Consider the following 12,192-nt stretch of genomic DNA (forward strand, 5'->3'; position numbering starts at 1 on the left):
ACAGGTACAAAACATGTTTTCATCGGTGCAGAGATAAGCTCATTTTAGGGGGTTACAGACATTTAAAAAATTCATCTTAGTACCCTATATTTCAGTCATCCTCAAAGTCTCAGGCCACAGGTGTAATTATTAACAGTCCAGGGACACAAAGGATATATGCTGCTGCTGCTGCTAAGTCGCTTCAGTCGTGTCCGACTCTGTGCGACCCCAGAGACGGCAGCCCACCAGGCTCCCCGTCCCTGGGATTCTCCAGGCAAGAACACTGGAGTGGGTTGCCATTTCCTTCTCCAGTGCATGAAAGTGAAAAGTGAAAGTGAAGTCAGTCATGTCCGACTCTTAGCAACCCCATGGACTGCAGCCCACCAGGCTCCTCCGTCCATGGGATTTTCCAGGCAACAGTATTGGAGTGGGGTGCCATTGCCTTCTCCCAAAGGATATATATTGTCCTCCAAAACAGTATTTATAATTTTAAGAGCTTATTTTCTAATATTTAGATCTGTTTCTAATACTTAGATCTCTAAAATAGTTTGTAATTATCACTGATCACATAACTGATACTGAAGCACTAGAGCTTCTCTTACATGTCCCATTTAAGACAAGTGCACAACATGGGCCACAGAGCGTATGGAGAAACCACCTAAGTTTCCCAGCATACATGCATTATAAAAATTACAAGACCCATTTATAAAACAGTAAGAACATAACTGACGTTTGTATTCATCTTTTAATATTTCAGGCTAAAGTAACTTGTCCTGTAAGTATCTGGGGGAGGATGCATTTCTGAGTTTTGATCTGAACTGCTAGGACCACAAGGCTGGTATGAAGAAGTAAATTTCTTGCCTGAGTCTGAGCCTAGCCAACTGTACCTACATCTCAAAGCACCTCCTTTTGTTTCCTGTACCCTGTAAATGAAATGAAAAAAAAAATTCAGATTTTTAGTGAAAAATGGCCCATGGAAACAGAGGTCAAAGAAAGTGATGGTTTATAACTTAGCTACGTTTTAGGGCTAGGAGAACTAAGGCTTAGAGAGTTGTCCTGTTAACACAGCTGCTAAGTAGTAGGACAGGGGTTTCCGGTAAGTCACACTGAATTGAGTAGCTGCTTTTACCTGTGACAAATCAGACACCCTACTGAGTTTTGTGGGAGAATCATATACTCAAAGGTATGTATGTACGTGTGAATCTGGGGCTCTGGCGTGGTCTGAGTCTGATTCAGCCCAGGTCTGCTTAACACACCAGTGCATTTATGCTGTTTGCTGTGTGTCCAGCACTATTTTAACTACTTGATTTATTAAACCATATAACCTTGTTTAAACTTTGTGGATGTTTTTAACCCCAATTTTACTATGAGGAGCTAGCTAGGAAAAGGTTAAGTAACTTGCCCAAGGTCGTATTACTAGTAAATGGCAGAGCTGGTACCTGAACCAGCAGCCTGGCTGCAAAGGCTCTGGTCTTCATCCCCCTACTGCACCACCTCTCAGGACAGAGTGGGAGGCATTCTGGCCCCAAGCCCCCCAAAATGACCCATGGTTCATACCAGGACAGATGCCTCAAGAGTCCCTGCCCTTTCTACCTCTAGAATTCTGAAGATTAGAGTGACTAATCGAGAAACTGTGGACCAGGGTGTTAACCGAAGTTAACTCAAGGGTAAGAGGAAAAAGGAACATTTGAAGTCAAGGTCGAAGCTTCTTAGGGACAGGAGGAAAGATTTGAGAGTAACAAAGCATCCAAACCATTCTTATCACCTCGCCTTCACCTCTGCTAACAAGGCACTGAGCAGATTCTCCCCGGGGAGATAGGCAAACCCAACGGCCATTACACAACTCTCACACCGAGGTTTTGGTGTGTTTTTAAAATGTAATTAATGTGGGGAATGTTTTCTACTCTGTTCTCAGTCTTAGCAATTTTCACTGAGAGATTCCTTCTACTGAGTACTGGATTTATTTAAGGGAGAAGCCAGGTTATGGAGGTTCTGAAAAGAAGGCATTCGTCTGTCATCTGTGCACACGCTCCAGGGCACGTACCTTGAACTGAGCCTCCGGCGGCCCGGTGATGATGACCATCCTCACTTTAGCGTCTGGTGCTTCAGCTGGAGCGATCTGTAACAGACCAGAAACAGGTCACAACACTTCCAGTTCCACTGATAACAAATGTTACACAAACTGCACATGACTTACTGAAATGCAGAAAATAAGCCTTCTGGAAGAAAGTTACAGGGAGGCAGTGATGAGTGCAGGTCCATTAGTTATGGCTCCTGTCTACACTTCACCGACAGGGAGACCAAAGGCTACAGCAGTCGTCACCTGGCCATGACGACACAGGCCAGTGGAACTGGGGGAAGAGCCACGTCTGGCTCCACCGTCACGTTGCTCCTCGCTGCACCAGCGGGTGCTCGACGTGTGGTCCTTGGTCCCACACGCAGCATCACACCCTGGGCTTCCCACAAGTGCAAGAAACTGCTCGGGTCACAAATCTACAATGTGGTATGTACACATACGTATAGATACATGGTACGTACGTCCCCCCAAAGTACACTCACTGGAGTAACACGTAGAGTAAATGTTAATCTGACAGAAGAGTGAACTCAGACTCTTCTATTTTGGCAGAGCATATGAAATCACACAAAAGGCCAGGCCAGGGATATGCTGCAGAGACTGCTGAAGGGAGAAAAATCCAGTGTTCCCCCAGTAAGCAAGGATTTAGACAGTTGGCAGGTAGGAATTGTTTGAAGAAAAATTTTTTGCTAGACATTTGCTGTGCAAGAAGCAACTCCCTATAGTAAATAATGGGAGTAGGAAGCAAAAACTACAATAAAAGCTGCCGCACTCGCCACTCAGTGTGATCACCAGCAATGGCTGACAGCCTAGTACACCCTGTCCTACCAGCTACAAATCAAGACCAGGCTTTTTCTTTTACCAGAGTCATGCTTTCTCACTCCCTGAAAATAAAGCTAACATTTCTGTTACTTAGGCCCAAAATGATACTATTCCTACTTTGGGCACTAATTTTGAATCTGTAAAAAAAAGCCAATAATTACTGTAGGCCACACTCAGAATTATTCACAGAAAACCCCTAGAAAGAAGCTATCATTCTGATTTCCCTCCCCCGTAGCCCTCACTGGGCCACCCAGCCTGCAGGATCTCAGCTCCCTGAGCAGCGATCTAACCTGCATCCCCCTGCAGTGACAGCACGGAATCTTAACCACTGGGGGATGTCCCTGGCTTTCTTTTTTAAAAAGAACTTTTGTCTTTGTCAGTACTGGTGGTAGAGGACTGGAGGGGAGAGCACTCATATACTGAGGTTCAGTTCAGTTGTTCATCGTGTCCAACTCTTTGTGACTGCAGCATGCCAAGCCTCCCTGTCCATCACCAACCCCCGGAGTTTACTCAAACTCATGTCCATTGAGTTGGTGATGCCATCCAGCCATCTCATCCTCTGTCATCCTCTCCTCCCACCTTCAATCTTTCCCAGCATCAGGGTCTTTTCCAATGAGTGAGTTCTTTGCATCTGGTGGCCAAAGTATCAGAGCTTCAGCTTCAAGCATCAGTCCTTCCAATGAACTTCAGGACTGATTTCCTATAGGATGGACTGGTTGGATCTCATTGCAGTCGAAGGGACTCTGAAGAGTTTTCTCCACCACCACGGTTCTTCGGCGCTCAGCGTTCTTTATAGGCCAACGCTCACATCCATACACGGCTACTGGAAAGAGCATAGCCTCGATGGACCTTTGCTGGCAAAGTAATGTCTCTGCTTTTCAACATGCTGTCTAGGTTGGTCATAGCTTTTCTTCCAAGGAGCAAGGAGCCAACTTCATGGCTGCAGTCACCATCTGCAGTGATTCTGGAGCCCCCCCAAAATAAAGTCTATCACTGTTTCCCCTTCTATTTGCCATGAAGTGATAGGACCAGATGCCATGAGCTTAGTTTTCTGAATGTTGAGTTTTAATACTGAGTTTAAAACTGAGGTTAGGAGTACAAATTGCTCTAATGTCTGAGAAGCTGAAAAGAAAGCACATGCCCTGAGACTCACCAGATCCATTTGTGTAAACTCATGTGAAAGAATAAGGTTATATATGACAATATGATAAAAAGAACTTAATCCATCACTGTGCAGGAGAAATTTGGAACAATCTTAACGTCCAGTAAGTTAACAAATAACTACGGTTTGGTGATACCAGACATACAGGTACACATTAAAGTCCCTACATGGGAACTTACATTATGGAAATCTAGCCAAGTGTTAGAGTGCTAATGCACCTTTCACATTATGCACGTTTCAGACTTTTTGGAAAGAAAAACATTTTACCCTTATCATCAAAACTCCAAGAAAGACAAAGAAAAAGAGCCTGGTGTCTAAATACCCAATTCTTGTTCATAAAACATTTGCTGGAATTTTTCCAAAAACAAAGTATCTGGTAGGTTCTTTTTTGTGCATGAGCATGTTTTAATTTAATTCATTAATCAGGAAACTAACAGGATAGTAAAGTTAGTTCACCACTTGGTCTTTTTACCAGGTCTTTTCCTTTACCTGTTTATTTTGGCTGCATTTTCTGTTCACATATTTTGTTAATCTTTTGCTGCAAGACAGCGTATGAGGGCTGTCCTGTGTATTCTGCTTTCTCATTAACTGTGTGTGTGCACACTGCAGCTCACGTGGTGGCAAATGCACAGTCGTAAGCGCACCTCAGTCAGCAGCCTACGCTCTCAACATCCCCTCCTGCTGGCTCTTTGTCTCCAGCCCTTCCTCCAGTTCCTCGCAACCGCTGATTTTTCTCCTCCATTTCCATAGTTCTGTTTTTTCCAGAACTTTCATAAGTGGGATCATACAGTATATAGCCTTTTGAGTCTTCTTTCTCTTAGCATAATATGTATGGTCTTTATCAACAGCTCCCTTTTTAGCGCTAAGTAATCTTTATTTTGGACATGGGTTTGGGTGGACTCCAGGAGTTGGTGATGGACAGGGAGGCCTGGCATGCTGCGGTTCAAGGGGTCACAAGGAGTCAGACCTGACTGAGCGACTGAACTGAATCTTTATTATACAGATAAGCCACAGTTCATGCATTTCCTAGTTGACTTCCTCCCCATTTCCCAGTTGTAAATAAAGATATTATAAACACGAGTGCAATGTGGATTTTTTGGTACTATATTCGAATATTTATAAGACATAACCGAAACAAAACCTCCAGTACACTGATGTTTTCCTGACGAAAGCTATGACTATATCAAGGCTTTGTCAGTTTGTGTATTCCTTAAAACAAATGGACTACAGCCTTGATTGTTAGGACACGCAGTAGCGTCATCTGGGAGGGAGTAAGGGACTAAGGCCGCCTCCGGGGATGAGCTAGAAGAAGTATGTCCGGGGGCATGGCGGAGCAGGACCCCACTCCAGTGCTGGGCTCTCTACCTCCAGACTGCTTTTTCTGGAGAGAGAATTTAGCTTACCTTGTTTAAGCTAGTGTTGTTACACGGAGTTTCCTACCACACCCTATGTAACCCCAGTATAGACTGCTACATTCAGTTCACAGAAAGTGACAGACAGACTCACATCTCTGTGGCGTGCTGTCCTTAAAGCAGAGGAGAGCCGCAGGTGGCAGGACAGTACCTTAATAGACGCTCCTGCAAAGCGAGACAGCTGTTTGATGTGCTGCCCTTGCTTGCCAATGATGGCGCCTACAGACAGTGCTGGGATGAAGAGATGGACCGTCTCCGTTTCCGATTGTTGCTGGAAAGACAGGACATCCATGCTCAGTGGACACAGATGAGGCTGTGGTGTGGGCATAGGGACGGGGGCATTCTTGTACTGTTAGGAATATTAGCATAGTTTAGGAAAAATCACCACAGTAAGTTGATATGACTCTACCTAACAGGTTGGGAAGTTCTCATATTCATCCTGAAAGCATTAGTATTTATAATAATACCACTTTTCTGTGTGTAATTTCCTTAAAGCTTAGAATGTTGAGTTACAGAATTACAACAACTTTTGTGGCACTTAATGTTGGCCCAGCAAATGACATGAGCACTCTTAGCACACAAAGGTTGCTAGTGTCAATAACCACTTCCTTTTCTCCCCGTAAGTCCTGTGTGGGGACAGAGAGCATGCTAAGTCTTCTGTTTCTTTCTTTGTAGTATATACAGATATTGAATCGCCTGAAAATGTATGTCAGTTATACCTCAATTAAAAAATTCACCACCCCCCCCCCGAAAAAAGTTTAGTTGAGTCACAAAGGAAAGATGCTCTACTGGACCAAGGAAAAGAAATCAACAGCTTTGTTGTCTCATCTGCATACATCCATCTGAAGCATCTGTAAGACACTTTCAACTGAAACTTTTAAGGATTATGAGAATAAAATAAGCACATCACAGAAAAGTTGATCCCAAAAAACCCAATTCCTGTATCTTTCCCTGACAGTTATATTGTTGTATCTGAGGACTTTTTTGGGAACACTTCAAGAAAGTACGGTTTCCAGTTTCTCACTAATTTGTCTAACACTAGAGTCAGGTCTTTCAACATAAATCTTGTGCCCATGTACAAATACTTCTAAGATTTTATGTAATAAAAATGCTGGATTGCAGCATGAACATTTAAAGTTTATATTTCTAAACTCTCACGCTAATTATCTTACAGTCAATAAATGTGTAAAAGACAGAGGGAAGTCATTTTGGTTTAAAACATGCCTTTCCCACGTACAGAAAATTAAAGCAGCATGTGATTCTAGACCCGATGTCTTGTTTCCTACACAGAAAAATCGGAACTCTGCTCTTCTAAGCCTCTTCCTTTTTCTGTTAACCACCCCTGCACCATGTGCCCCTTCAGTTCCTATCCAACTTAACCTAAAATTCAACTCTAGAAAGTATTCTTGACAAAAGCCATTGTACTTTTCTCTGATCCCGACACGTTTCTTCAGCGTCAGTATAAATAGATGTGCGCACACTATATTCTTCACAACTTGGTATTTCCTATGCTTCCCAGGATGCTGTAACACTGCAGGTCTTCATACAGCTGTCAGCCTAATGGAGTCTCCCCGGGGGCTCGGTAAGCATTCTTAGAACACATAAACCAGAAGAGGTTTTGCCTTCCACTGAACTCTTGCCTGTAGAGATCTCTGGAAGAGGCCTGTCCTGCACAGCCTGGCCAAACCAACTTTTACTGCTATTCATCAGGGAAGAACAAAAAATAAAATTAGTCCACCCTTCAGTATTTCCGAGTCATAGGAACAATGCCTCTTTCTGGGAAGCACCATACGTCACAGGCTGCCAGGGCGTTATGCAGTTACCATAAACTGTCCATTCCAGGGGCTTCCCAGATGGCACAGGGGTAAAAAACCCACCTGTCGGTGCAGGAGATGCAAAAGGCATGGGTTCGATCCCTGGGTCAGGAAGATCCCTTGGAGAAGGAAGTGGCAACCCATTCCAGAATTCTTGCTGGGAAAATTCCATAGACAGAGGAGCCCAGTGGGCTACGGTCCACGGGGTTGCAAAGAGTCAGACACAGCTGAACACAGCACACAACTCATTTATTCCAGAGGGACAATTTAAGGCCTTTCTTAGTAACTGGACAGAACTGAATTAATGATGACATTGCCTATAAACTGGGCTCCATGTTAATATCAATTTATTTTGTCATTCCGGTCCTTATATTAACCAATTTTCTAAAGTAAAGTGAAAGTTGCTCAGTTGTGTCTGACTTTTTTGCGACCCCATGGATGTTCATGGAATTCTCTAGGCCAGAATACTGGAGTGGGTAGCCTTTCCCTTCTCCAGGGGATCTTCCCAACCCAGGGATCAAACCCAGGCCTCCCACATTGCAGGCAGATTCTTTACCAGCTGAGCCACAAGGGAAGCTCTTCTAAAGTAAAGATAGGATCTATTTTGTCTCGCTAAGAACATCCATGTAATGTTCTTCTGAGTACACTTTTTTTAAGGGGGGTAGTGAGGAGTCAGGGGTCTGGCAGTAATAAAGACCTTTGTTTTTTTTTTAAGACTTTCCTAAGGATCAGACTAAATCTATCATGTAACTTGCCAAAATCTGCCCCATTGTATTTTGCCATGACTATTGTAATTATTTGCTTTCTGGGCCATGTTCCAGGAATACTTTATACTGCTTACAAAATAAAGAAGATTTAGAAAGACAAAGGAAGTGAAGAAATAAGAGCAGGGAACAGAAAAGAGAATCAGAAATGCTGCTGTTCTACAAATGTGGCTCTATGCTTCTTAGCAATTAATTAAAACTAAGAAAAAAATTAATAGCATGATTTATCATATCTTTAAGAGAAAAGCTATTTGTTTAGTAAAAACTAGTTTTCCTGGGACTGACCCCAGAGCGTAACTTCTGAATGTTCTTAGCAGCCTGAAGTACCAGGACCATCAGACCAGAAGTCCCCAAACCTCAGAGTACAGCCTGAGCATCTCAGCCTAGAAGAAACACACTGACCACCACAGCTACGAGAAAAACCCACAGGCATAACTACTGTCATCTCAAACGCTGAACAAAGCACTCATCCTTCCATACAGTGATGGGTGAGAGGCTACAGGTGCTTTTGTTTCACTGACTTTGGGGAGGTGGCAATGAGGTAGGCGATGATGAATGAATACATAGATTAAGTTGAGAAGCTGTGGGAAAGGAACGGCGGTGAAGAGACAAGGACTGAAAGGACCAAGCAGAAAGAAGGGCAAAGTCATGAAGAAAGCATTGCTATGCAGACAAAAATGTTCCACGCTGGGATGAAAGCAGAAGTAACAGAAATCTACAAGGCAGGTTAGCAGGAAGTGAAGGAAGCATGCCAGGAGGCAGTGCCCCAGACTCAGGGACTGTGGTTTGTGCTCTTGACAATGGCACCTTAATGAGAAAGTGATTCATCAGATGTCTGCAGCCTGATGAAGACTTTTCTGAATGCTCCCCAGATCCCTCTGTCCAGTTCCAAATCCAACAAGCACATCCCTGACCATAAATTACCTCCCAAGCAGAATTTCCTCGAGGAGTATAAGGCACCTCACATAAACGTCCTGTCTACTGGACAGTCATTAAACCAGCCCAGTCTTATATGGGACTCTGCATGGTAAGCCATGCTTTCAGGTTCAGTTCAGTTGCTCAGTCGTGTCTGACTCTTTGTGACCCCATGAATCGCAGCATGCCAGGCCTCCCTGTCCATCACCAACTCCCGGAGTCCACCCAAACTCATGTGTATCGAGTCGGTGATGCCATCCAGCCATCTCATCCTCTGTCGTCAGCTTCTCCTCCTGCCCCCAATCCCTCCCAGCATCAGGGTCTTTTCCAGTGAGTCAACTCTTCACATGAGATGACCAAAGTATTGGAGTTTCAGCTTCAGCATCAGTCCTTCCAATGAACACCCAGGACTGATCTCCTTTAGGATGGACTGGTTGGATCTCCTCGAAGTCCAAGGGACTCTCAAGAGTCTTCTCCAACACCACAGTTCAAAAGCATCAATTCTTCAGCGCTCAGCTTTCAGGTTGCTGCTGCTGCTAAGTTGCTTCAGTCGTGTCCGACTCTGTGCGACCCCATAGACGGCAGCCCATCAGGCTCCCCCGTCCCTGGGATTCTCCAGGCAAGAACACCGGAGTGGGTTGCCATTTCCTTCTCCAATCCATGAAAGTGAAAAGTGAAAGTGAAGTCGCTCAGTCGTGTTCGACTCTTAGCGACCCCATGGACTGCAGCCTACCAGGCTCCTCCGTCCATGGGATTTTCCAGGCAAGAGTACTGGAGTGGGGTGCCATTGCCTTCTCCGAGCTTTCAGGTTAGGACACCCAAATAAGCAAATAGTTTTTACTTATAAAGTTCAGAAGCCATAACAATGGGTTATGACAAGTCTCTTTCACCTGTGAATTTAAGACTGAGGTGGTTTTGAGAAGATTCATCAGCTTTACCTTTTCATGTTCCACATTCTTCACATGGAAGTTAATGTTCACCTGCGTTACCCTGAACCCTTCTTCCTAAACCCTCAGAGGTGAATGATACTCAGGCCACAAGCCGCTTCCCAGTGGATTTCTGCCAGATGCCTATTGGCAGCACTTCCTCTGGAGTTCTTGGCAGCCTCTGTGCTATAGCTTGAAATAACAGAAGAACAAAGCTGCTCAACTGAAAGTTTGCTTAACTGGTGAAGTCTGCCAATGAGTAATTTCTAATCATCTATCATGAGGAGATACAAGAATGAGCAAACAGTAAAGTTAAGTGTATTTACTTTGTGGGGAACAGAATCTAAGACATCACAAAGGCACAGAGACAAGCATGCCAGCCAACAAGACCAGCCTCCAGGAACCTGGAAGGATGCCAGCATCTCCCTTTGGCTTGTAAGATACATACTCCTGGGGGTTTTTTGTTTTGTTTGTTGCGTTTTACTGGATTTTGGCCTGGAACTGGAATTGAGTTTACTCAACTTCATGACCTGAACAGCATATTTAAGTCTTTTTTTAAAAAGGCAAAGAAAGTTTCTCCAAGACCTCTTAGAGATAATATATGCAATGAGTTATTTACTTTGAGATTGTTTACTAGCATATGAGTCACACCCACCATAAGACATCCTAAAGAGGAGGTCTAAGACTCCATGCAAGTCATTTGATCTAACAGTCCCTTTCAAATTATAGTTTTGCTTCTTAAAGACCACTTCAAAGTAGATAAGACCCAAGAAAGTGTTCACCTTTCTTGTCTCTTCCATAAGCAGAAAGTTAGCAATTTTAAGATTACACTGTTGTTCTAGAGGCTTGGGAAGACTCCAAAGGCACTATCGAAATGATGGAGACAACAGCTCTTGAGCTAACTTCTGCCAACCCCAGCGCAAGCTGCCAAACCATCCAGCTATGGGTGCTGTTGTGTGTGATGCCAATTCCAGCTCCTCCTCTGCTCACTAGCTGCCAACTGCCTCTTCCCTACTGTTTGAGCATCTCTGAAAGGAGCATTTCTTGTCATTTATAAACTCGAAGTCTGCCAATTAAGTACTGCATGAGCCAGCTGCTAGGCAGGAACTAGAGACTTTTTGTCTGCTGGAAGAACCAACTCTTTGGCTCTATTGGAAACACCAACCTGGCAGGTTCAGGAAGAAGAGTACGTTTTAGGGGGAGGGACGGGCAAAGTTTTGGAACAGAACAGAGACAAGGAATTTATCCAAAGACGAGATGCATCAAATTCTACTTCATGTTACAAAGCAGAAGTGAGAAAACATGAGCAGAAAAATGAAACAATTCTAAAAGAGGAAGAAGCACATAAAAATAGTCTTTGAACGATTTAGTCATCAATACCTACTCCTTGCCAGGCAATGTATAAAGTAAACACAGAGATTTGCTACTAACCTACAGGCACTGAGGATAAAGAGACTATCTTTGTGAGTAACCTGACTTCTTGGTGAGAATGTCTACAGAACAGTAATGCAGGAGTGTTGTCAAGTGCCGAGAGCAAGCACCTACCGACCTTTAATTCTCTAACCCAGTTTTTAAATACAGGTATACCCCAGAGACGCTGCAGATTCAGTGTCAGACCACTGCATTAGGTGGAGTATCAGAATAAAGTGAATTCGCACACATTTTTTTGTTTCCCCGTGCATGTAAGTTTCTACTACACTGTTGCCTATTAAGTGTACAACAGCATTATGTCAAACTGTACATACCTGATTAAAAATAATGCTATTGGAAACATGGTTACTAATACATTTGCTCAATGCAGATTGCTGCAAACCTTCAATTTATAAGAAACAATTTCAAATTCTGTAAAAATTAAAACTGCTGGAAAGAAGAGTTCTTAGAGATCATTCACCTAGCTCAGTTTCTTCACTGTGTGAATGAGCAAAGAAGCCTAGAGCAAAGAGGAGACTGACCTACAGTGAGAGAGATGGTGGGGCCCAGGGCCTCCCTCCAGGGCTCGCTTTCTTTCCACCCATCCCCTTTAGCACCAAGTTACAAACACATTAGCCACTTCACATCACTTTTAGCTGTGGTACAAAGCTTTGTGAGTGTGCGTGCTAAGTTTTCTGTTGTGTCCAACCCTGTGGGACACCACGCCAGACTCCTCTGTCCATGGGATTTCCCAGGCAAGAATACTGGGGTGGGTTGCCCTCCTCCATGGGACCTTCCTGACCCAGGGATCAAACTCGTGTTTTTTAAAATCTTTTGCTTTGGCAAGTGGGTTCTTTACCACTAGTTTAACCTGGGAAGCCCCACAAAGCTTTAGAATTCACACATGATATGAA

General features: G+C 43.8%; 1 protein-coding gene across 2 annotated transcripts in view; it reads right to left on the minus strand.

Annotated features, from left to right (window-relative positions):
- The window catches only part of IGF2BP3 (insulin like growth factor 2 mRNA binding protein 3), a 145,011-nt gene that overhangs the window by 4,149 nt on the left and 128,670 nt on the right, over window positions 1-12,192 (minus strand). For both annotated transcript variants that reach the window (XM_061413705.1, XM_061413704.1), the window contains exons 11-12: window positions 5,601-5,720; window positions 2,024-2,098 (exon numbers count right to left, since the gene is read on the minus strand). In XM_061413705.1, the coding sequence (XP_061269689.1) occupies window positions 2,024-2,098; window positions 5,601-5,720 (195 nt within the window). The remainder of the gene's footprint in view (window positions 1-2,023; window positions 2,099-5,600; window positions 5,721-12,192) is intronic.

The sequence above is a fragment of the Bos javanicus genome, chromosome 4, assembly GCF_032452875.1.
Source record: "Bos javanicus breed banteng chromosome 4, ARS-OSU_banteng_1.0, whole genome shotgun sequence".
Lineage (NCBI taxonomy): Eukaryota > Metazoa > Chordata > Mammalia > Artiodactyla > Bovidae > Bos > Bos javanicus.